This window comes from Dryobates pubescens, chromosome 15, assembly GCF_014839835.1.
Source record: "Dryobates pubescens isolate bDryPub1 chromosome 15, bDryPub1.pri, whole genome shotgun sequence".
Classification (NCBI taxonomy): Eukaryota; Metazoa; Chordata; class Aves; order Piciformes; family Picidae; genus Dryobates; species Dryobates pubescens.
Window position 1 is genome coordinate 9,913,457 of NC_071626.1, and position 25,507 is coordinate 9,938,963.

The window sequence follows — 25,507 nt, forward strand, 5'->3', positions numbered from 1 at the left end:
GTCTCCCCTGAGCCTCCTCCTCTCCAGGCTAAACAATCCCAGCTCCCTCAGCCTCTCCTCGTAGGGCTTGTGCTTGAGGCCTCTCCCCAGCCTTGTTGCCCTTCTCTGGACACGTTCAAGTGTCTCAATGTCCTTCTTAAATTGAGGGGCCCAGAACTGGACACAGTACTTGAAGTGTGGCCTAACCAGTGCTGAGTACAGAGACACAATGACTTCCCTGCTCCTGATGAAAATCCATGTGGGATGGAGAACAGCTTTCCCAGGGTACTAGCATGGGACACTTGTGCTGATTGTTGAGGGGATGTTGTGGGAAATCAGGGGATGTCTTTGCTAACTGCTCTTAAAAATATAAAAATAAAATGTATATACTGTTTGGAAGTTAGCAGTAAGTAAAAGGGAAGCAGATATTCTTTTGCCTTTGTGATTTCAATGCTGGTATGCCAAGGACCACAGAATCCAAACATCATGGAAATGCTCATTAACTTTTAGCACAGATTTGAGAGCTGTGGAGGGCCCCTGACCCAGTACAAGGAAGTTATGCCTTTCTTCAGATTGCACAGAAACAACTGCTCTGGGTCATGCAAAATATCTGTCCAGGTCAGGATCCTGTTCCCAGTGTGGCTATTAATGGATGTGGAGACCCAGTGTATTGCTTCTTCCTAGACCTCTGTGCAGTCATAGAATCATAGGATGGTTTGGGTTGGAAGGGATCTTGAAGATCATCTAGCTCCAACCCCCCTACCATGGGCAGGGACACCTTCCAATAGGCCAGCTTGCTCAAGGCCTTTTCCCAACCTAGAATCATCAAATCAGAGAATGGTTTGGGTTGGAAGGGACCTCTCAATGTCATCTAGTCCAACCTTCTCTGCAGTAAGCAGCATTGCCCAGATCCCTGTTGAGCCTGACCTTGAATATCTCATGATGTGGGCTCAACCACCTTCCTGGACAACCTGTTCCACTGTTCCACTACCCTCATAGTAAAGAACTTGTTCCTAACATCCAATCTAAATCTAAAATCATTGCCACTTGTCCTATCACTGCAGGTCTTTGTAAACAGTCTCTCTCCATCCTTCTTGTAGGCCTCCTTCAGGTACTGGAAGGTTGTTATTAGGTCTCTCCAGTGCCTTCTCTTCTCCAGGCTGAACAACTCCAGCTCCCTCAGTCTGTCTTCATAGCAGAAGTGTTCCAACCCTCTGATCACTTTCATGGCCCTCCTCAAGACCTGCTCCATCAGGTCCTTGTCCTTCCTATATTGAGGGCTTCAGAGCTGGATGCAGTACTTCAGGTGAGGTCTTACTAGAGCAGAGTATAAAATGGCAGAATCACCTCTCTGAATCTGGTGGCTACACTTCTGATGCAGCCCAGGATGTGATTTGCTTTCTGGGCTGCAATAAAGTGAATGAGCGCAGAGCTGCTGAGTGCATGTTCCGGAGCAGTTGCTCTATGAGTCTGCACCGGGCTAATGGTTGCAGCATAATACTTAGAATAAGGAAAAACTTTGTTGTTTTGTTTCTACTGATTGGGTCTCTTGCTACACAGGTCACCGCGAAGGGAGAAGCTATCCTCTGCAGTTGGTGGGGCTCCGGCTGTGTGCCTGAGGGACCACAGCCATCTGGTGGTGAGAAGTGAGCAGGCAGCGTTATTGCGTTTTAAAAGGGCAACATTAGAAACACTTTCAGAAGTCAAAAACATATTTAAAGGAATTCTTTATAATGGTGTCATTATTTTTCTTTCACGATCATAAAGCATTTCCCCCCCCCCCCCAGTGTAAACCACCTGGCCTCTACTTAAAATGATCCCTTGCAGACCCGGCAGGATTTTTTTCTCTAAGTTCCTCCTCAAAAGAAACCATAAAAAAAATGATTCAAGCTATTATTGGTATGATCCATAACAAGTAAGAAAGTACTAATTCGGGCATGGAAAGATTCCATACCCTTGACCCTATTCTCCATATTTTCAGTTGCTTGGACAGAAAGCTGCGTCATTCCCGTAGGAGAAGCGTCTGTGCTGAGTGGCCCACAGTGAAGAGTGCTGTGACCACGGTTGGCTGTACGGTGGGGAGGAGACAGACTTGCCCAGAGGTCACAAGCTGCACCCTTATTAATTTTCACCTGTCAGTCATTGCTTCAAACTGGCAAGCCACCAAATGACCTTTCCCACCTGTTCACCCCACGATGAAAATAGCAGCAAGCTGCTTCTGCTGTGCCTAAGTCTTCCGTGGGAATGGTTCCCTCTTGGCTTTGCCAGCTCCTGTGCTGGATGTCTGGGAAAGAAAAGTGAGGTGCAGGTGGAGAAGGGATTCCTACGCTGAGGTGCACTTCGGGCATCCCAGTGGCAGCAAGGAAGACCTTGAATGTCCTGTGCACAGAGTATACGTTCAGGGATGGCTCTGTTTCTCTTGCAGAAGCCACAGGCAATGCACAGAGGGAGCCAGAGGCACCAAGAGCCTTAAGCACTCACTGAGGCAGGAACATGGAGTTCAAAGGACCAAGATGGGGCAGGACTAGCTTAATTTCAGGCTCATTGAGCTGGGCTTTTCCCTCCCCATCACCTCTAGAAGACAGCATACAGACCCTGGTTTGAGAACTGCTGCTTAAAGAGGCTGATAGTAAATATACAAAACCACTTAGTTCAGAAAGGAGGGAGGTCTTCCCTCAGTTCCTCCCTGAGGCATTGGGAATGCAGTGGAATTGAAAATGGTGATTCATTTTTCCAAGGGACAAACTGTCCAAGGATGTGCTGTCCATCTTGGAAAGATGAAGAAGACACAAAACCTCCTCCTATTCCAGAACTGCTGACAGAGGAGGAAACAGCACCCTGCTATTTGCAGCCCCACTGTCACCAGCTGCAGACCAGCTTTGCTCACAGCCCTTATCCTCAAGCCTCTGCCTGAGCTTGGTACAGCTGAGACTGCAGTGCAGGCACAGGGAGATGGAGTGCTGAGGTTTGGGCATCTTCAGCTAATTTAACTCCTTCCTACAAGTCAAGGGCTCAGATGATACTTATTTGACTGCCTTTAAGAATCCTTCCACTCAGCTGGACATCAGGGGATGGCATGAGGATAACTGAGGATGCCCTGTGGATACCAGAGTCCTTTCATAGCAACTCTATGTCTCCCATGTCTTCAAGGGCTGGGAAGTGGGTATTCAGATCTGGTGACAAGGCAGAGAGGGAAAGCTGTTAGATCACCCTCTTACTATTTTGAGATGGGCTGTAGTCACCTTCCCAGAAGTCTATGCTAAAAAGCATTGAGCACCTGCCTTGACTTGCAGCACCCTCAGCCCCCATACTGTGCCTCATCCCAGTGACACAGTGCCTGTGCCCTTCCATGAAAAGCAAATGTGGCTGCTCCCCTCTCCTCCCCAACATGGTCCTCCCCTCCCTTCACCAGCACTGGCAGCACACACACAGCTTCAAGAGAGGAAGACTCATGATTTTGCTCCTTTAATATGCAATAGAAAAAGGTAACTCTCCCACACAAATAAGAAATCCCACAAGCAGGAGCCCTGGGCTTGGAACCATCCTCCCTGGCTGCCTTTTACAAGTGGGCAGAATGTGCAGTTTGCTTAAAAGGGTTTTTGTCCCCATGTGCAAAGGAGAAGGCCTGGGGAGACCTTATAGTGGCCTTCCAGTACTTAAAGGGGGCCTACAGGAAAGACAGGGACGAACTGTTTAGAGGGAGTGTAGTGACTGGAAGAGGAGTAATGGTTTTAAACTGAAAGAAGGTACCATGAGGATGATGAGCTACTGGAATAGGTTGCCCAGAGAAGCTGTGGGTGCCCCATCCATGGAAGTGTCCAAGGCCGCAGGTTGGGTGGGGTTGTGAGCAGCCCAGTGGACGGAGTCCCTGCACACAGCAAGGGGCTGGAACTAGGTAGTCTTTAAGGTCCCACCCAGCTCAAACCATTTTATGATTCTGTGATTCCTGGCTGCTGCAGGGTTGTTGGCTGGCATGAGATGACTGATGTCTCACTTCACCTCTGTGCTCACCAGCTGAACAAGCCACCCCAGCAACAGCACGTTCTTGCCAATGCACCAGTACGAGCCTAAGGGCCTCCTGCTGTAGGGAACACAGTTCTGTGGCCCCAGCACACACAGCTACCCTGAGGGAGTCCATAGCATTGGTCTGATCAGAAACTCAGGGAGACTTCCCACACTGTGGCACAACGTGGTGGAAGGCAGCAGTGGAAGCAAGAGGGGGAGGTGGGATCACATTGGGGAAAGAGAGGAGAAAAATCTAATAAATGGAGAATTAAATCAACTGCAGAGAGGTGGCTGAAGGCACTTCCTAGCCCATGGCAGACAACTCCTTCAGTCTGAGGTACTGCTCATAGCTGTGTGCAGCTGGCAGCTTTGGTAACTGGGGGTCTTGTAACAGACATTCAGGCTGTGGGCAGGATTCTGGATGAACCAATGGCAAGGGGGAGGAAAGGAAGAAGAAAAGAAGGGGCTGTGAGTGGGAAGGTGTTGCATACCACAAGCACTTGTGCAAGAGAGACTAGAGCAATGGGGCCCCTCTGCCATTAGAGTTCCTCTGCCACTTGCAATGCTTTGCATCCCCATGCTATCCAGTATAACAGTGGCAGGCAGAGGACTGGAGATCTCTGGAGATCTCTTCTAGGGATGAGGTGAGAAAAGAGGCAGGCGGGAATGATTTCAGCAGCAGACTGCAGCCTCTCCTGTTTCTTGGACAAGATCTCTAATTACCTCAGTGGAGAGGAGGATGGGGAGCTTCAGCTTAGCCTATACTGTACCAAAAAAGCGCCCACATTCTTTAGCAGCTTTGAAACCCCCTTCACAAGTCTATGGTGTGACATCCCTAAACACAACAACTGAAAGCAACTTAAAAACAACTCAAAGGGAAAACAGGAATAAAGTGAAGGAAGGGGACAGAGTCCTTCCTCTGCTAGCCCCTGCTTGGAGGCAAGTAAAACAACACACACAGCCTCTTGTTCCACAGCACACCAGTCCATAGCATTCACAAGGCAAACATAGCATCATCTTCCTTTGCTTGCTTCCGGTGATGGCTGGCAGCAGGAGGGGAGACGGACGTCCCTGCTAAGGAGCTGGACAAGCTAGGTAGCCGGTCTGCAACTTTTGCTCGCTCTTCCAGAAACTTGTCAAACTCTGGGGCAAGAGAAGAGCATTAGCTAGGAAGGAGGTTTGTGGAAGAGCCAAGGTGCTGCTAGGTGGAGAAGGGTGTTGGCTGGCAAACCTTACCTTCACTGGTGACTCCTTTTGCATCCTCTGACTCTCCCTAAGGAAGGAGAAGAGCAGGGTTAGAAGCAATGTATCCAAAGGCAACTCCACAGATACCTTTTTTTGTTGGAATAGAGAGAGAGACCTGATAGCACTTTTCCTACGTCTGCCATACAGACATGTTAGAGTGGCCCTGAGCCTCAGTTCATTAGCTATGCCTCCCAGAAGGCTAATTATACTGCTGTGGTATACCTGTGACCTCAGCTGGTCCTCCCCTGTTCCCTCTGCGCAGCCAGTGCCACACATTCAGCAGTTCCAGAGTTGTTATGCACTGCCTAAAATCCATCCCTGCGGACAACTCTGGCAAGGCTGCTGTCTCCATAAAAGCAGCCCCTCACTTACCACATCAGTGGAGAGCCACTTTTCTATGTCTTCCATGAAATTGGCTTGGGGAACCGGCATCTAGGACACAAGTGAAAAGAGTGATGAGGCCACGAAAGGAGAGGATGTTCCAGGAAACACACTCTGCCAAAATAATCCCAAATCAAACCAACAGCCCAACCCAAAAGCTAACCCTCTCACTCCACCATTCAGGTCCTTCCAAATTCAACCAGTGCCACTGCAAAGCTCTCCCAGCTACCAATGCCACCGCTCACCTGCTTTCTCTGGCCCATCCCCACCCAGACACGTGGGCAGAGTTTCCAGAACGCGTGCCGTTAAAAGCAGCTGGTGCTTGGCTTTGGGGTATGAAGACAGGACCAGGCTTTCCGTTTTGGTGAGGACTCATAGTGCAAGCTGACTGCTTGTGTTAGGCAACCATGGAACAAGAGACATGCTTTTCTCCACACCTCCTCCCTTCAACAAACCAGGGACAGCCTGATGGCAAAGTCTGCAATGATGCAGATATTGGGTATGGCAGGTTTGGCATTAAGGAGGAAAGACACCTGCCAAGAAGTGATTATCTGGCAGGAGAATCACGGAGCACAGCAGGATTTTACATCTCATCAAATTACAGAAACAGACCCATCAGAAAGAAAATCCCCTGCAATTACATTTTACTTCTAGTAGGAGGGCCAGGGCTAGCTCAGATGACTTCATGTCCCTGGCCAATTTAAGCAGCAAACAGGCTCCTTCCTAGTGGACAGAGATAGCCCTGACGGAAACCAGGTCCACTTCAAAACCCCAGAGCATTTTCCAGTCACAAACTTCTGAACAAAGCTGAGCAAACAGCAGCCCTTGCTGGAGGCTCCACAAGCAGAAGTGCAAGAGGGTATTTGTGGGAATTTGTTTATTAGCCTCCTATGATGTACAGGTCCCTTGCTCTCAAGACCAAGGGAAAGCACGACCCCTTCTTATCAAGGACAGGCAGATTTCCCCAGACCAGAGATCAGGTTCAGATAGTTAACACAGCTGGCAGAGGAAAGAATGGGCATGGAAGAGGGTCTGTGAGATTAAGCAGGTTTCAAAGCTGGCTGGCTTTGTCTACCCAGAGAGGAACTCTTTGGGGTAGAAGTGCATTCAAGCCCACTGGACAGCATGTGGAGAACCTTCCTAGAGCAGACATCATCAGTCTGGGCAGTGCCCATTTCAGGAAGACAGGCTAACAAGCTTCAGACCTGGGAGCGTGTCAAAGCCTCAGTGTACCTGAGGGGATGTAATTGCAGGAATTCCTGCTGCCAAAAGACCAAATTCAACAGCCTGAAGGGTCAATCACTTTAGCCAGAGGAGGAGACTTTGAACAGGGTAAAAGCCAGAGTGTGTTTGCCTCCAAATGGGGCAGCTTATGTGGAGCAAGAGAGGCTGCAAGGCAGAATGAATGACAGCAGCCTTCTTCATGATGCCACTGGCTATTACCTTTGCCCAGACACCCATTCCAAACCAGACCCTCATCTAGTTCAAGACTGGCATATGTTCTCTTGGCCTCAGAGCTCCTAGGATTTCTTCCTACAGACATGTTTACTTGAGGAAGAACTGGTGTTCTGCCTGCTTCCTTCCCAACCCTGGTCTTCACCACTGGCCCAGACCAAGGTTGCTCCATTTCAGTTTGCTGTTTCTGTTGATGTCTGCTGTGCATTCTCACATGTTGTGCCAGCGCCACCTCGAGTTCATCAGCCCCAGCCTCTTTCCCCCCCTGCTGGTGCTCCACGATCTCACCATTCCTTGCCGCATCATCCACTTAGTCAGTTGGGCTCCATCACTGGAGGCACCAGACTCCCCCTAGTCGAGAAAGAGTCTGCACTGAAAGCTGCTATCACAGAGTAAGGGAGAGAGGACACAGTGGGTTAAGGGTTGGGAAAAGAACACTCTAGCCTACTTCTCTGATTGCAGAGAGAAGGCAGCTGGACTTGGAAACCTGCTGAAAAGGAATTAAACATATATTTGCAGGTGGAAAGTTCCCTCGAGATCTAAGGAGGCCATCCTGTTACTGACTGAATTAACTCCAGACTTCACATAGTTCCCCACCTCTGGGGTTTAAAGAATGAGATCTGTACCCCAGGTAGGAAATGCAGGCTGGTGGAGACTGGGAGTTATTATCATGTTATGCACTTGATTTTTTCCAACAGACTGCACATTAATTGTGTTAGTGAGCAAGGAGGAGACTTTCATTCCTAGTGATGCACTAAAAGCTCTGTGGCCAACTTACCGCTCCTGTGTTCTGCTGCCGGGCATCCAGGGCACCAGCAAGTCCTTTGGAGGCTTGGGGATCTTCGTACTTTACCCTGAAAGCATGCAGTCAGATAACACACAGGCTGATGAGATGCCTAAGAGTGAAGCAGGAACTCCTAAACATATATTCAGTGCTTCCAACTGCACAACTTTTCACCTCTTGTCATTCTGCTCCCAAGAGCTTCTAGAAAGGTGTGCAAAACACCTACTGAAGGTGTAGATGACCACAAAACAGAGTGAGCTACTCACTGCAACATCACTTTGGGATACCACAGGTCAGCCCTGGCACACAACAGGAGGAACACAAGGCATCTTATGAAGACAACCATCCAACAGAGGAGAACATAGACTTACAGAGCTAGGTGTATCAACAATGACACTCATGGTGTCATGGCACATCACTCATGACACTTCTCTGAGGATGACTGCAGAAGAGGCAACTAACACAGACTGACCAGAAGATTACAGCTACTTTAGAAAGGACTTGAGCAACAAGCCTTACTTATCTACCTTCACAGACACAAGCACAGCTAAAAAAAATCTCTTAAAGTGATACTGCTCAAGAAATGATGGTGGCAGAGACTCACAGCTTTATGTTACATGGGAGGTGAAAATGGATATTCAGAAGAGCCTAATGGTGCTTCAAGGTCTCCCAGTGCACCATTACAGCAACCTCTTTCCACACAGAGACACATATCACCCATGATCTCCCTCACCCATTCCTGTGTCCCCTCTAGACCGTTACAACACATGCTAATGCCACATATCACCATTTGATCCACGCAGAGTGGTGAAAAAAGTCTGTCCATGCTGGAAGAATGAAGCCTCTCCCAGACACTCTCCAAATGTCTGCTCTCCAGCTGCTCCAGGGCCCTTTTCTGCAGATCCATCACACCATCAAGTGGAGTTGTTTCTGCTGGGGGCCAGGGGCTTGGGCCACCGGCGCTCAAACTTTTCAAAGAAGTGCTCATCAGTGAAGGGCCCACTGTGGACAATGGCATCGAGGATGAAGTACAGCGCTGCTATCATGCCACTGATGAGGAAGAATGGCAGGAAAGGCTTGAGATGTTTCAAGCACTGCTTTCCTGAGACACACATGAAGCACAAGGGGGTCAGGAACAAACCCCACTGGCTGTGTCTGTCTCCTGCCTGCAGGTCCTGTCCAGAAGCGGAAGGGTAATGGGTCTGTTGAAACTGACAGACACTGAGAGCAGCGGCTGGTGAGTGATATGGGAAACCTGAGCCAGTGAAAGTAGAGGCTACCTGGCAGGAGTGCAAGTGCAGGCAGATGGAGGTTAGTGAGGAATAAATAGATGTCTTACTTGTGCAGAGATCACAAGCCACAGCCTGTGAGGATTGCACCACCATGGAAAAGATATGATTCCACCCCGGCCCAGATCTCCCTCAGCCTCCATCACTGAGCACATACCAGTGGCTCAGATTTCAGCCCCAGATTGGGTGCTGTTGGCTCCAGTGTTTTTGTCCCAGACTGCTTCTGCCCTCAGGCAGCACACCCTATGGGAAAGTGGTGGGCAAACCTGTGGGCAAAACACATCTACTGTCTAAGGCCATAAGTTTCCCCACCATTTTTACCAGAAGTGGCCTGAGGAAGAGGAATGAAAGGAGACCTCTTTAAGAGACCATAACATGCTGCTGCCCAACTGCAGAACAAGGTATTCCAGTGGCTGCAGATCAGGAGCATAGGTCTTTGAGGGCTGGAGGCAGCCATCAGTCTGTGGGCTCTACTGCTTGGCAGCTGATGGAGAGCAGTAGAAGCCCTCTGACAGCAAAACAATGTATAACAAAGTAGCCAGACTCTCCAACCAAAGGGATCTGGTCAGTACAGTGGGCTCCTCCCAGGGCTAAGATTCAATAATCCACTCGTTGCACTAGGGAAGAAACTTCTTCAGTTCACCCAGTACTATGGAGAGTCAACACTTCACATACTATGGAGGAAGAAGTATCAGTCCCACTTACCCACAGGGAAGCTGAGGCACAGAGCAGTGCCCTGCCTGGCAAGCAGCAATTGACTGCATACTTCCTGTGCCCCACTTCAATACTCTGCCCATTAGGCTGTATTGATATTCAGCAATTCCCAAATTCAACAGCACCCCAGAGAGGGCACAATGAGTTCAGAGACAAAGAAATTCAGCCAGTCCTCCCCCATGCTTTCATCTCCACTGAGTCTCCCTAGCACACAGAGATCACTTCCTTCTCCCCATGTCCAGGAGAACACTGTGAAGGCAGCAGGAACGACTTGGAAACACATCCTACAAACACTCTGTGTCAGGAGTGTGCATTTCTGTCACATCCTCCTGGGAGACATTGTGGGAAGTACTGCTGGTTGGGTACACAGCCCCAGCTGCCCCTTGCCAGAGGGCAGGACAGGACAGCTGGGCTGCTACACTCACTCTTTGCGCTGCTCAGCCAGCGAGCTGCCACGGGTCAGAGCAAACATATCAAACTCTTCTTCCAGCTTGCCAGAGGTGTTGAGGGTGCGTGGCCCTGCACTGATGCTGCTTGAACCCAGGTCTGTGGGAAAGAGAGCAGGATGAGCAGGTAGCACAGAGCAGCACATGGAGGGTCATGGGCTTGAAGGGTGACGGGTGGACAGGCTAAACTGCTCTAGGCCCACTCCTGTATCCTGCCCCTCAGCTGCAGCATGGTCTATGTGTGTGTGTGCACTGTCACGGGTGAAGTCACAAAAGCAGCTTGTTTGACTGCTCAGCAGATATTTTTAGCTCAGTCTCAGGCAGCAGCAGCAGCAACATCAATCCACTGATGCTGAAGGTTAGATGTTCCTGACCGTTTCAGACAGGGACATGCTCTGGGCAAGAGCCTCTGAGACAGATGAGTGGATTTTCATGATGCAGGCATAATCTGAAAAACTCTGGCTTGAAAAATATCTTAATTGGTTTGGCTGTAAAAACAGCTTTGCCAGTTTTCTGTAGCTGCATCCACGCAGTACCGGATGTGCTCACAGGTAGCAACAGCTTCAGCCAGTGCTATCTATGTCGGCTGTTGGTATGCCTTGAAGAACTCTCAGGCTGAGTAAACAACCTGTCAAATCCTAGGTTCAGAGCCCAAGATATTCATGGCTGCATTTGTAGAACAGCTCAGCTGCTTCTCTTCTCCCAAACCACAATGGTCACCCTGACACCACACAGGCTGCTGCACTGCTGCTAGGCATTGCAGAGGGAGCAACTTTCTCCCCTGTTTTGCTGAAAGGCCCAGTCCTTAGCCACAGCCTATTGCTGAGGTCCTTCTTGAGCTACATCTTCCTCCTGCATGAGGTGTGGACATATGCCTTCCTATGTTTATTAGTTTATAATACACCCTATTTCTCTAGGTTACTTTATGAATGAGACTAAGTAAGTTTGGGAGATGATTCAAGGACATTAAAGGATTCCCAGAGGAGCAAAGAAGGACTGAGGGGAAAACTGCATGGCAGCATACTCATTCCAGCCAGCTGAGAGGAGAGGTTGTTGGTGACTTCAGGCTGCTTCACTGCAGGAGCACTGGGCCCCAGGTCAATCAAGCTGTTTTCTGCCTCATTTGGTGCCTTTGGAGGAAAAAAACAAACAACAACAAAAGAAGGTAGGGTTTCTGAAGCCCAACACACCAACCCTTCAGTCCCAGCTCATGAACACTGGAGAGGGAAGCCCTTCTGTACTCATCAAAAGACATCAGCTGTGAAGCCTTTCCTTGTGAGAAGGAGGATGGCAAACAGAACTGGCTGGGAATAGCGTCCTGGGGCAGATCATCCCTTGGTAGCCAGCCTCTCAGTTCTGCTGGGCATCAGTAAATAGGGTAAGTGTTGGTTCAGAGGACAGGGCAATGCTCAGAGGACAAAGGGAGGCTCATAAGGTACTTGGTCCTCTCATCCTTCAATAGAAGAAAAGCATGAACTGCTGCTGATCTGCTCTTGCTTTTGGGGTGAGAGAAAGGCTCCCACTGGCATGGAGGGAGAGGCTAGCAGTGGTAACTGGAGTGTCCTGCACACCAGTGTGGCCTGGTGCAGCTGGGCCAGAAGAGCAAAGTCTACAGCTTGTAAGTGGGGCAGACTAAGCCTCACTGCAGCAGGACACTCCTGGACCTGCAGGATGCAAATCAAGCTGCGCAGAGGTGAAGTTTCTCTGAGTTACCTTAACAGGCTGTCCTGTCCGAAGACGCTCGAACCTGCAAGAAAGATGACAGGATGCCTTTCAGTAGTGTGTGCTTCTTCATTCACAGGACAAGAGATTTCTTTTAGGGCTTGGCACAGTTTGCCCTTTCCTATGTGCTGGGAAAAGTGAACCCTGACTCAGGGTCCAATTCTCCCTCAAAGACACAACAACAGGACCCACAGAGTTGATGCCTCCTCAGAGATGGCGTGAAGAAGTTTTTTGTGATCCTCTAGAGCTACTTCAAACCCAGCTCTCTCTACAGACACAGGGACTAAATTATCCAGAATTCATCCTAGCTTAAGAGATGGGTTTTATGAAATATAGGGAAAAAATGTGTGGGTCCTTTCTGCCTCAGAGCTAGAAAACCAAGTATTTTCATGCAGCTCCCTCCTTGTTCTTCCAGCTTATGCCACAGGGATGTCTTTATATTCCATCCATTACTTACACAGCAGTTTTGAAGGGACAGGAATACATCAGCAACAGTGGAATTTGTTCTCCAAGATGGATGATACAGGCTGATACATCTTGAGCATTATACTCATGGGCAGATCAAAAGGGTGAGGTAGAAGGCCTTCAAGGGGCCTTGTGGAAGAACAGAACAGAGAAGGAAGGAGACAGGTACCTTTCATGGCGCAGAAACACATTGTTGAGGTTGTCGTTGATGATGAGCAGCTCTTCAGTGAGTTGTTCGTGGAGGACACGAGGAATCAACTCCAGCACACGCTGCTGCATGGCTCTGCATGTCCGATTCAGCTCCTGCTCACAGCAAGGAGAAGTTACCACTATGGCCAGGCTAAGGCTGAGCACTCACAGATTCTAGAAGTCTGACTGGGACAGAGATACCCCAGAGGCTACTGGGGTCTATCAGCAAGAGTTGGTTGGCAACAGATACTAGAGTAAGAAGTAAACTCTGCCTGAGCTTTACAGACAATAATTGTCTGTAGCACATCACCCAGAAAGAAAGGCCCTTGGTGACTACGAGTCCTCATGTGGGCTCATTCCAGCCACAGTAGTGCAACTTCCCTTGGCCTTTGAAACTCTGCCTTCCCTATGTCTCTTATTCCGTCACACCCTAATAAACCCCACATTAAACTGTGCAGTGTAATTGTTCCCCATGCCTGGCATGTGTCATGCCTCAGTCCATCAAGTCATTGCTAAATCAAGCTGCACATGCCAGCCCTCCTTGGTGAAAGCATTCCTTACATGCAGCAGCTCCAGATCAGAAGGTTCAGCCTGGGATGGCACCAGCTCTGTCAACATCTCTGACATGACCTTCACATTTCCATTCACCACTTCCAGCTCACTGCGCAGCTTCGTGACCTGCAAATGGGAGGGGAAGTGACAGCTCTGCCTGAGAAGGCTGCAGGGACAGATGAAGTAGCTCTGAATGGCAGTGCATCACATATGTGTCAAAGGGAATGGCTGCTGAGGAGCTCATTTGTCAGCACTCAGTTGGGCTCTTGGGAGCTCCCAGCAGAAAGAAGCTCCATTACTTACCATCAGGTTCATTTGCTAGTAACAGATGCCAGGCCCTCACCTGAGATCTTTGGCCACTAGCCTAGCCTTGATTTTTAATAGCCAGCACAAGCTGCTGTTATGAATCACATCTCTCCCTAGCTAGCAGCTCCCATGTGGCAGCCACTCAAATAATTTCATTTCCAAAGTGGAGCAAGAAAATGAATTCCCATTCAAAAGGTGAGCCTTGGCCAAGTGTGCAGTTGAAGCTTTATCTCTCTGGTTTCACAAGATGCTAATGAGCCTCTTGAGAAGGGTTTCTACCTTCTGTTCTGCCAAGGCATGCAACTCACTGACTGCTGGAGGTTTGGTGCTGAACTTGGTGTTGTAGGAAGTCAGGGAGAGGAAACAAGTGTGAAAGGCCTGGCTTTTGGAAACCACAGTCAGACAGCATTGATTCATATACAGTCAGCAGTCCAGCAGGATAAACAAAGATGATAAGACATCAATTAAGCTTCTGCTGCACTACAAAGCCCCAAATCTCTGTGCCTCAGTTTCCCAATTCCCTATAGCCAGGAGATCTTCCATCTACCTGCCCTGTCTTAGGAAAACATAACCAATCACTCGGTGCTTGTGGTATCCCAGCTCATCACTGTGACCACAATGGAGCTCTGGGGAGCTCTCAAGGGACTGTACTTTAGAGGAACAGCTTCCTGAGGAGAGAGGCTGGGAAATGACCAGGACAGCAGTCCCAGAACAGTGTTTGTGAAACAGCCACCAAATGCAGGAAGAATCAGCAGCATTACCAGGCACAGGTCCAACTCACCTGCTCTGGTGTGGGTGTGATGGGAGAGTCACTGGATGTTCCCTTCCCAGTGGGCAGGGTGACAGGGTGGAGGATGGACTCCATCTGCTGAGGTGAGTTGACCACAGGTGAGTTCTGTCCTGACTGGGAGTTAGAGCTGTACACAGTCTACAGACAAAGGTGGGAAAAATCAGAGAGAAGGAGATGTCAGACATTCATAGCTGAAAGGGCAGTGCAATTAGGAGAGAAATGTTGATGGGAACTCTGTATGTGTTTTCAATAGCTCTTCCAGCAAACAGGCTGTCCTGGAGCTTCTCACTCCCCAGAAGCCTTCTAAATACAAGCTAGAGTTCCTGAAGTCACTTCATAGCCCCACAATGGCAGCTGACCAACAACCTCCCCTTTAGTAATGCTCCCATACCCTCTGTGGTGTGTGGATGGGTGACAGCATGTCCAGATCAGTCATGGGGAACTCCAGGCCCTTCCGTCTCAGGTCTTCATAGACAGCGACAACACCGGTCAGGTCTGGTGAGCTGCGGAAGGCGTCTGCCCAGGACTGGGAAGAAGAAGGTAGTACAGCCCATCGTCACTGACAGCAGCCTTAGTACAGACACCTAAAGACAAACACTCCCTCAAGTGGCACAGAGCACTGATTCTCAGCTCACCTGAATGAGGGTCAGCACCTTGTCATGCACTATGGCAGGTGGATTGTTCTTGGGCAGGATTGTCCTCACCAGGACACTTTCTACAAAGTCCTGGCTGGACACAAGGACGTGGAAGCGATGGCCACAGTTCTTGACGCACGTCTCCAGGACCTTCAAAGACAACGAAGCATTAGGCCTTCTCTGCCTATGTGTGCTTGCCTTGCTGGCTTTAGGTACTTGTGTCATTTCAGCCAGGGACTCAGGATACCACAGGATACCACAAAGCTGAGGAAGAGACCTGACCACTCACCGTCAAAGCCAGCATAACTTCATGAAAGTTCTTATTGCCTACAATTCTCTTCTTAATGGCTCGGAAGGCATCTTTGGGCCTGCAGGAGAAATCATATGAAGAAAGATCGTTAGAAGGTTGAGAGGTTCAATACACAGAGAAGCAAAGCTAAACAGCCACTCTTTCTGGATTCCTCACACTCAGAAGATGACTTTCCCCACCATGTTTTCAGGATGGCTTGAAGCAACAACTGGTAAAGTAGCTTCTGCCTGTGATTCTGTAAGAGGAGTGGGGTCCTACTAATGAGTGCTGTTACTGAAATTGGAGGCTGCTGTGCTGATGTCTGCAACAATTCAAGGTGCACAGGACACAACAGAGAGCAGAGTAAAAGCACTGCTGGGGGGCGGTAGAGCAAAATCTTATGGCAGAGAGACTGAAGAGGAGGAGACCACAAAATATCTTGGCATGGGTTAGAAATAGAAAGGAGAGCAAGCTGCAGTAATCCCTGTGTTGTTTGGAGAGAAGCTGTTTAACAGTATTTCCCTGGAGGAAAGGAGGCTAAAAAAAGAGGGGGGATGCAGTGGCAAAATCTTCCCTATATTGCAGGTAGGCAAGAGAGCAGTAGTATAGCAGTGTCTCCTTAGCCATTCTTTGGGGGGGAAGCACTGTGGTCTCAGCCCACTATGTTCTTGTGAGAGGGCAAAAATGAACCAAAGTGCACTGGCAGAGCACAGGAGGAAAGGCTGGGCTGGAAGAGCAGCAACACTGAAGGAGAAGAGTAGGATGGAGACATTGAGGCAAGGAGGAAGGCAGCAGCAATTGGCCCATGAGGCAGGATGGCTGAAATGCATGAGCATTAGCAGAGAAATGGGAGAGCCCACCATGCCAGGAGGGTACAGCTGTGTTACCAGGTGCCCAGAACAGAAATACCAAGTGGCCTCAGCTTGGGAGTGAGAACTGTGAGCAGAGGCAGGCGTGTTTGTGCCATAGGGATAGCAAGGAAAAGAAGTGGTGACAGATCTGTGAGTAAAGATGTTTGACTTTGTTTTCATATAACTGTGAAGCTGAAAACCAGGCTTGCCAATCCTGTCAGCATCATGGTGGGGTAGGACAGCAGGAGTGAAACCTACATTCTTTATTCCACGCAGCACCTTCTGGTTTTTTTACATGATGCTCTTGACTTCTTTACTGTGAGAAGAGGTAGTCCCAGTTGAATTCACTGGTAAATCCCCAGCCCAGAGTTAACAGGTCTGGCAGATTTCTAAATGTCTCCCTGCAGGAAGAGGGATACAAGGGCTCCCCCACCCACTTTGTGACCAAACAGGAAAATACCTGAGAAATGAACCCCAGCAGGACTTGCACAGTCAGCGGACTGAATAGCAGCCTGAGGTTTTCCTCCCTTCTCAGCCACCAGCCTGTGGATTTTTACATTCCCAAAGGAGAGGAGTAAAACGAAGTGGAAAAACTGAAAATATGCCTTTGGGAGATGGGGAGGCAGCCTGGCTTGAATCAAGGTTTCTCTGGAGACCCTGAAGGCATGTTTGAATGGCTCCCAGTGCTCACAAAGATTACAGGGAGGCATCTAACAGATGCTCTGACAGCTTTGCTGTGTCTCTAGGTCTCCTAGCAGAGTCTTGTCTAAGGCACTTTGGGGAAGCCTATCCTATTACCTCCACCAGTGTATGCTACCACTGCAGTCTAGGGATGCAGTGTTACAGAGCGTGCTGGGACCTGCCACTGGATGTGTAGCCCTGCCAGCTCCCTTACCCTTCTTCAGTCTCGTTAATGATGTCACAGATCTCCATGTTGAGAGCCCAGTCCTCGCTCCGCAGGGACCCATCTGTAGCTTTCTCTGGAAAACAGAAACCAAGACACAGCGAGGCTAAGAGGAGCCCTGGCACTTTCACGAGCTGCTGTCAAGACACCCCAGTGACCAGACACTTTTTCCCTGGTTTCCACCACAACACACTAGGAGGAGAATCCGGCTGCAAAGTCCAGGCCACCAAGTGCTCCCCGCTAGGTGTCACCACTGCAAAGCACAAGGCTGGCTGGCACTGGAATGGGTGGCTGCTCAACTTTGCCCACACCACCCAAGCTACCAACACACAATCGCACACAGTGTGATCTCTGGGGTCCTGCAAGCGAAGGAAGAGGGCTCAGCATAACTGCTGCTCCACAGCTGCAGAAGAAGAGGCATATTTGCTCCGTTGCTTCAGGGCCAGAAATTGTGAGTTTGATGTGCTCATGCTGAAAGCAGTCTGTCAGTGGCACCAATATTGGTTTGCGCCAAATCAAGGACAAAGAATCAAACACCACCACCCCACCAACACCCCAGTTTTGGTGGGGTTTTGTTTGTTTTTCACATGAGCCCTACAAAAATAAACCAGCAAATGTAAACAGCCAAAGCAGGGCTCTCTCTCATTTAACGTTTCTCCCCTGAACTTCTGGCCTCTGAGGAGTATGGACAGAAGTGGACTGCAAGCTGAAGTCAAACCAATATTGTTTCAGCTCTTGATTGTGTGCTCTTTAATTAGGAATTCCTCAGTCAGCCTTGATGTTATTCAAGGCAGAGATTTGGGAGCAGCTATTACTGAGAGCACCAGTGTCTCCACCCTATAATCAGCCATGTCCTGGTCCTAGCTATGCTGACTGACTGATATGTTCAGGGACACCACCAGAGGCTGAGGGGAAGAGATCTGCCAGCGGGGCAGACAGGACCCCTGCAGGCACTCTCCAGATCATGGGAAAACACAGAGACACAGCAGATGGCAAAATGAGGACAAGAACCATCCTTCCCATCTCTTTCATCCTATAAAATACCTGACTTATCACTAGGGCAAGAGAATTAAAACTAGTCAGACCGGTTTAGCACCTACCAGGTGCTCTTCAGGAGCCCAACAGGGTACTAAAGAGAAGTGCCTGCATTTTTAAAACTGCTGTCCCTGCAAAATCTGGAGCTGGCCCTTGCTGTTGTGGGTACTCTACCCCTTTGGAGAGGCCCATTCTTTTGACCCAGCAGCTAATGATCCCTTTGTGAGAATGAAATCAAATGCCTGCTCACACAATAATGGGATAGGGCCATAACACAGTAAAAAAGGAGATGTTTTAAACTCCTGCACGTCCATCATGTTTTGGGATGTCCTGTTTTTAAGGGTCAGGCAGAGAGCTATTCACAGCGCTTGTAACGCAGCCTCTTAGACACACATCCCTCCCACAGATTGCACACCACAGCATGGAGCTACCTATCTGCATTTTATCACAATCCAGCCACCACCTTTTCTGTTGACTGCAATGATTACCCTGTGATTATGCTGATTACATTGTGGCCACAGCCAGATGGAAGACAGCAAACAAGGGAAGAGTGGCAGAACGTCCTTGATGCTCCTCTACCTTTCTGGCTGCTACTGTAACATTCTACAGGCCTCTTGATTCAGGTGAACTTCTGTCACTTTAAGTGTTAATTTTATATAGGAATCCTGGTCTCTTACAGATCTAAGCTTCCTCAGGGAGACACAGGAGGTAGCATTGCACTGGATGATGTGGTGGCTGTGGGCTACAAGGGGGCATGTCTGGTGCACCAGGGCATATACCAATGAATGAGTGACACTGTGGTAATACATAGGGAGAAACTGTTTCTTTAAGGGCTCCTTTGGGATCTGGACTTGGTACAGTAGCAGAGCTCCAGGTTCCCTCCTGCTCTGGGACACCACACGGCCAGCCTTGCTGGCAGGCACACTGCAGCTCAGGTCAGACTTGGCACGCCTGGTCACAAAGCCAACCTTCACTTGCACTCTCCTTCAGCATCCCCTGTTCATGACACACTTTGGTTTGAAACGTGGGCTGGGCAGAAGTTTCTCTATGCTGTTTGCTGCCTCTGTCCATGAAGCACATGAATCAGTCACACAGGGTCGTTCTACTGAAAGGAAGTCCATTCTTCTCACCCCTGAAGAAAAAACACAGCATATGGAAAGGAAAAAAAACCCAACCCACAACTCAGGAACAGGGCCAAATCTGGTGGGAAGCTGTGAGCTACAGAAGAAATCAAGGATGAAACAAAACTACCTTTAATCATCTAGTCATGGAATCTTAGAAAAGTCCTTCCTGCTCAAGTCTCCCCAGCTCTTTGCATCCTCATTTTCATTGCACACAAACATGAACTGGGGCTGCAAACACCCTTCCCTTGCTTCCCTGTGTTTGGTGGCACTCCATAACCTGCTCCCCATCACCACCCCTTTTCCTCCAAACACATCAGCCCTGCCAAGGTCAGCCAGTACGTTTGCTTTGCAGGCAGGAATGCAAACAAACCGTGCATGCTCCTTCACCTGGCTGGCCACCAATTGGAAAATGAGGCTTCCTCAGAAGTGACACACACCACCCCACTGTTCTAATGCTGTGCTCATCCTGCTACCATCACTCCTGTTCACAGGCTGCTCAATGAAGAGCTGCAGGAAGGGAGCAAACCTGCCATAATCCTGCACAAAGGCTCAAAAAATACAAAGCTGGAAGAGCAGTAAGTACTAGGGCATATGGAAAAGAGGAACGGGACCATGAGGCATTTCCCAAGGACAAAACACTTGAATTTATCCAGTACAGACTAAGGTCTGGCCTAGCTGGCCTAAGGAGAGCTGGAACTAATGCATTTTTAATCCTCCCTGCTTGCTTCCAAGCACCAAGGGACTCTCCAAGCCTAGTAAGAGACGCCAGAGTTTTCTCTGAAATCCTAAAGTTTATCCTTTCACTAAAGCCTGCAGAAGGGAAGCAAACAAAGCCTATTCATTAGTCACATGAAGGACCAGAGTGGCTGGCCCCATTTCACGAGCTGTAATTAGCACATGAGCTGTCTGCCCCTCATGAAATATGAGCCGAGGATGGCTGGGGACAGCGACAAGCTCCTAAAACCAGCGAGAACAGGAGGCAGTGCCCAGCTGCCTGCCTAGCACCCCGCCTGGCAGGGCTCGCCAGGCAGGAGTTATTTCTGCGCACTAATGAGCTGAGCCTGACCTGCCACAGAGAATTCCCTCCTGACCAAGGTTATCAGTGAGCATATGAGGGCCATCTCCCTCCAAGCTTGGAAACAACTGGCTACTGAATGTACAGGAGGCCCTTCACTGGGCCATTTCAAAGCCACATTGTTCTGGCAGCCTGTCTGCCTCCTCGGGTGTGACAGCATTGGGGTTTGTCTGATTCCAGCCTGCTGCCTCACAAATTGCTTGGATCGACCCAGAACCATGGAGGACTGTGGTATGGGTTGAACCAGAGCATCAGCTCTTTTCCTGCCTGGCATTTGGAATGCTCCTGCTGGCTGTAACTAGGTGATAAAAGTTATATGGAATTGTCAGCTGAGAAAGAACTCTGAGCTTGGTATAACTGACATAATGGAGCTGTACACTGCTTCATGACATGTGTAAATTTCACAGCTTTGCTTCTTTCCAGGTTTCCTGTCTCTGCCTTCATGGCAGGTGAGAGCTCACTGTGGGGTTGGCAATCCCAGCCATCCCTGCAACTGCACACTGGCAGGACAGTCAACAGCACAAGGAAATTTAGGAGATGGGGACAGAAGATACTGCAGGCTTCTGTTCTCTTTGCCCCCCATCACAGACCTGAAGCATCCATAACTGGCCAGGCACTGCTGAGCAACCCTTTGCCAATGACATGCTCTGCTATAGATCGTCACAGACTGTGTGTTCCTCCCCCAAGCCAAGCCCTTAACCAGCATCCCTACAGTGCTCAGTCATGCTGTCTTTAAATTCCTTAGTAAAACATCAAGCACCTTCTCACCCATTTTAACAGTTCTGAGGGCATGAGCATTTCACTGCATGAGATGGTGCAGATTCCACAGAAAGCAACATAAGAGGCTTTTCTCCCAGCCTCTCTTCAATTCAAAAACCCCTGGTGCAAGTCAGCTTTCTGTACAAAGTCTCCTTGCTAAGCCTCATGCTTTTGCTTCCCTTGAAACTTCAGCACCAGCACAGTTGGGACTCCACCACTTAGCTGATTTGCTCCTCCGAAGACAGAGGGGGAAAGGCACTTTTTAGAGTGAGCAGAGGTACAGCTCCAAACCTAATTCAAGGATGGTGATGGACACAGATTTGTGCTGACATAGTTTTGTGGGTATCTGGGTCTCTGAACTTCTGCTTCTTTCCTGCGATGCAGCTCAAAGTTTTGAGGATCAAACTACTCTTTTATTGGTCCCCTTTCTCCTTGTCTTCCAGAAGGGACACAGAAGACAAGGCAACATCTTTTTGAGAAGCACAACCTTGCAGGGACCCATCTGGTTCTGACAGGAACCCACCAAGTCCCACGGTCCCAGCTCATAGAGGGGTGCAGGGACACCTGCAAGGAAGGATCCAAATGGACATTGGGATTTTTCTGGCATCATGTGTATTGTTTGCCCCTCTTCTTCACCCCAAAGCCTCTCTTAGCTGTTCCTTCTGTACAGTCTCAACTTTTCCTTGTTCTCATATTTAAACCAACTCCCAAACATAAAAAGTCCTGGTAATCCCTGTACCACACCGTTACTTGTCTTCCTTGTCTGTCCTCACTCACTGAAATAACTCACTCTGTCTCTTTTGGTGTTGCTCTAATTACTGGTTATTTCAGAATTCCAGGGTCAGGAGGCAGCATTCATGGTTTCCTCTTCATTCTCTCACTCAGAGCACCTTCTTGAAATTAGATTTTCCATTTTGAAGTTTCTCTTAGCTCCCAGATAGAGGTGCAGTGGATTTCCTTTTTGAGAAGGGAATCTAAACTATGATGCTTCAGCAGTCTTTGGATGTTTCCCCACTGGTCAGAAGTACTGTGTTAAAACAACCAACAACCCACACCACAAAACCAAATACCAAAAAGCCCCATACAAGTCTGTATTCATCTTGGGAAGAAACATCACAGTTCAAAAACAGGACAGAGGCAACTTTTGTGATTAAATTTTGGGACTGGGTGTAAGAAGCTAGAACACCTACTCCTCTGCAGATGAATCACTCTGTGACAGATCACTGAGATTATCTGAGCACCAGTTTCCTTGTCAGCAAAATAAATGGGACTTACTAGATTAACTTTAATGAAGGAATTTGAGAACGTCGCTGCAGTGTGCCACAGAGGATTTTTTTATTCCTTAGCCTTCATCTAAAGCTATTTTAGTCTTTAAAAGCTGTACCAGGCACACATGACTTTACCCAAGCAATTTACAAGGACACAGTATTAGCTTTTTGCAGACAGCCCAAAGCAGCAGCAGCGCTGTGCAGGTTTGGTGATCAGGCTCCTGGGTTCAACATGCAGCTGCTGCAGACCTACCAAACGAGTTTGGGTTAGTCATGTCCGCGTCTCAAATTAAACAGGGAAGATAGCACTTATCCCTGTCCCCGGGATGTTGATAGGCAACGTTCAAAAGGAGAAAACATATTTCCAGCCACCAGTTCTTTCAAGCCTCCGCACTGAGTTTCTTTCTCATAACCCAAATCAACCCCAGTCATTAAGATCTCTCTACTGTCACGCCTCTGGTACTAAGGAGTCAAAGCTCCTGTTTGACAACACTGTTGAAATACTTTTTTTCTTCTTCTTTGCTGTTGGTTTGTTGCTTGAACAAAATCCCTTCTTTAATCTCAGAGGGAACTCACTTAAAATCTGGCTACTATACTGATCAGAAGATCCAGAGAGCAGGAAATTATCTCTGACATCTAAAGATAACTTCACATCGCCTCTACCCAAACACAAAAACGTATCTGATGCATTCACTGAAGGAATCAAAGAGCATTCATTAAGGAAAGGGCAGGAGATGGCATCTTCTGGAAAGAGTCATGATACACGTGACATTCATCTAGGAAGACGTCAAAGATCCTCTGGAGGTTTTAGTTACAGAAAACCATCCCTGGTGATTCTTCTCCCAACTTGCTGTAGTGCATCTCACCTATCTTGTCCCAACACTAGAGTGGCACAGTGCAGTGCTCCAAATTCATGTGATTTGGACAGTGCTTTGGGTCTACTCTAAAATAAGCAGTGTTATAAAAGGGAAGCAGCTGCTTTCTCCCTTCCCACTCCAGCCACAGCAGTGTATTCACCCACGCAAGCACACCAAAACCTACTGAATCAGGGACCAGATGTTCACAGTGAAGAAAAAACGGTCTCTATCGGTGACAAAAAGCAAAAGTGAACAAGTACATAAACTTAAAAATGGCTGTAGTACAAGCTGGGGATTTTAAATGGGCAACATCAACCTTCAAGAACAACTTGCAGACACTTAGACAATACAACAAGAATATATCAAGAGTCTTGAAGTATTTTAAGAACTGCATCTCTGTTTTGAGGCCAATGTAACTGGTGATGGCCTTGTTCTAACTAACACCTCTTTGCTCCACTTTCTCAGACTATGTCTGTTTCCTGTGTTCATCTAGTTGACCTGACCACAGGCACTAAGAGAGACTGCATGCCCATGGGCCTGCAAGGTCACAGAATGGACACTATGTTCCTGCTCTTGATTTCACTGCTGGAGCTGGTACTTAACCCTGTGAGGAGGCTCATGGTGCAGCGGAGGTGCTCTCCACAGAACCAAGGCTGGGAAGTTCTGGGTGAGCGGCTATCTCTGGCATGCCCAGAGTGCTTATCCTTCAGGTGGGATACAGGTGTGCTGCACAGGGCCAGGCCAGCCCAAAGCCCTTATCCCCGGGCAGCCTCCAGAGCAGAGGTAACTGCCCAAGGGCACCCTGTCACCTCAGAGGGAGCGCGGCTCCTTCCCACCCCGAATGTGACAGTCCATTGCAGCTGGAACCCCGCCAATCGGCGATCCCCGCTGCGTCCCCTGATAGGACCCCGCTTGCCCCGCGAAACCCCCAGAGAGGTGCAGGCGGGAATGGCCTCGAGCCAATCACCGGCCTCGGCTCTACTGGGGGGCGTGGCTCAGACCACCGCTCTGCGGCCCCTTTAAATAAGAAAACTTCTCCTTGCCACCGAAAGACCCCCTCATGCTCGGATTGGCCGGTGGGGCCGCCTCCGAAGCCGCCTCCGGCTGCGCGTCCGCCATTGGTTGATAGTGCCCGTCAATCAAAGCGAGACTCTCCCCTCACTGGTCAATGCCGTCTCCGTCCCGCCGCGGAGGCGGGGGTTGCCGCTTGCCGGAGGAAGGGGTCCGGCGGCGGGCGTGCGAGCGCCGCCGGGGGCGCGGTGAGGGGAGGGCGAGCGGGTGGGCAGGGAGGGTCGCGGAGGCGCGCGGCCGCGGTGCTCACCGATGCGCTGCCCTACGGGGGAGCTGAAGGGGTTCCCCAGCAGAAAGTCCATCGCCGCCGCGCCGCGATCAGCTGACGCCGCCGCGACCTCTCACGTGACTCGCGCGCCGGGCTGGGGCGGGTCCCGCTCGGCCTTCTCTGTGACGCCGGTAGCCGCCGCCCGGGAGGGGTGCGCAATTTGGCCCGCCCCGGCCCCGCCGTGGGGCTGAGGCACGGAGCGGCCCCACCGCCGCTCGCCGAACCCGACCACAGCCGGCAGCTGATAAGGCAAAAGCAGTGTTGGTGGCGCGTCCCTGGCGAGCAGGATCCGAGAGCCTCCCTCGCAAGAGTCGTGCAGAAAAACCCCGAGCTCGACTGGTGCCCCACATACACGAAAGCCCGTAGCGATGGGTTCCTAGGTTTCCGCAATCCCGTGCTGGAGCGTTCTCGTACAGGGTACAGGGGCCGGTCAGGGAGGCACCGCGTTCTGCAGCATCCTGCAAGCGTGAGCCATCGCCCCGCCCCAGCCGAGCCTGCAATGGACTGACGCTCATTCCCTGGAAATGGGGACGTATTAATAGTCGCCGCAAATTACGATTTAACACCGCCCCACCTGACATCCCGTCAGAACACGCTCGCCCGAGCCCCGTGTGCTGTTAGTGACACCGCGAACCAAGTGTAGGGACGAGGTAGCACGGAACAGAAACGCCCCGAAGGCACCTGCAGTGCTCGATGGTTCATCTCCCTTCAAAAAAGTTCTCAAGCGTTCAGCAGCCTTTTAACGACGTTTTGGGCGACCTGTGGTACTGGCACCACCACAGCTTGCCTGCAAACTGTATGAGCTTAATGAGTTTTTAGAATTGGATGTGTTGTGCTGAGAAACACTACATACTAGTAGTAACACCAGTAGCAAAAAACACATTGCATGCCAGAAATGAAGGACAACACTCCAAATGTTAAAAAAAATTATATTGTTAAGTACAGTACAAAAAAGTTTCTCTGTATAATTGCAATGTAATCTGGATCAAACAGCAAGGAAATAACAAAAAAATATAAAACCTGCTAAATCTTGCCAAAGTTTTCCTGCT

General features: G+C 49.5%; 1 protein-coding gene across 2 annotated transcripts; it reads right to left on the minus strand.

The window, feature by feature from the left end:
- Nucleotides 1-3,838: 3,838 nt before the first annotated feature.
- On the minus strand, nt 3,839-24,547 carry TOM1 (target of myb1 membrane trafficking protein). Of its 2 annotated transcripts, XM_054167995.1 has the most exons (16): nt 24,441-24,547; nt 16,993-17,077; nt 15,247-15,325; nt 14,958-15,107; nt 14,714-14,848; nt 14,314-14,460; nt 13,236-13,352; nt 12,655-12,788; nt 12,012-12,045; nt 11,323-11,428; nt 10,278-10,398; nt 7,844-7,919; nt 7,354-7,416; nt 5,602-5,661; nt 5,221-5,257; nt 3,839-5,127 (listed from the first exon to the last, which is right to left on the minus strand). In XM_054167995.1, exons 1-16 carry the CDS (start codon nt 24,490-24,492, stop codon nt 4,979-4,981), a joined length of 1,545 nt encoding a protein of 514 aa, XP_054023970.1. In that variant the 5' UTR covers nt 24,493-24,547; the 3' UTR covers nt 3,839-4,978. The 2 variants fall into 2 exon arrangements, with proteins under 2 accessions (XP_054023970.1, XP_054023971.1); XM_054167996.1 differs by lacking the exon at nt 7,354-7,416.
- Nucleotides 24,548-25,507: the final 960 nt, after the last annotated feature.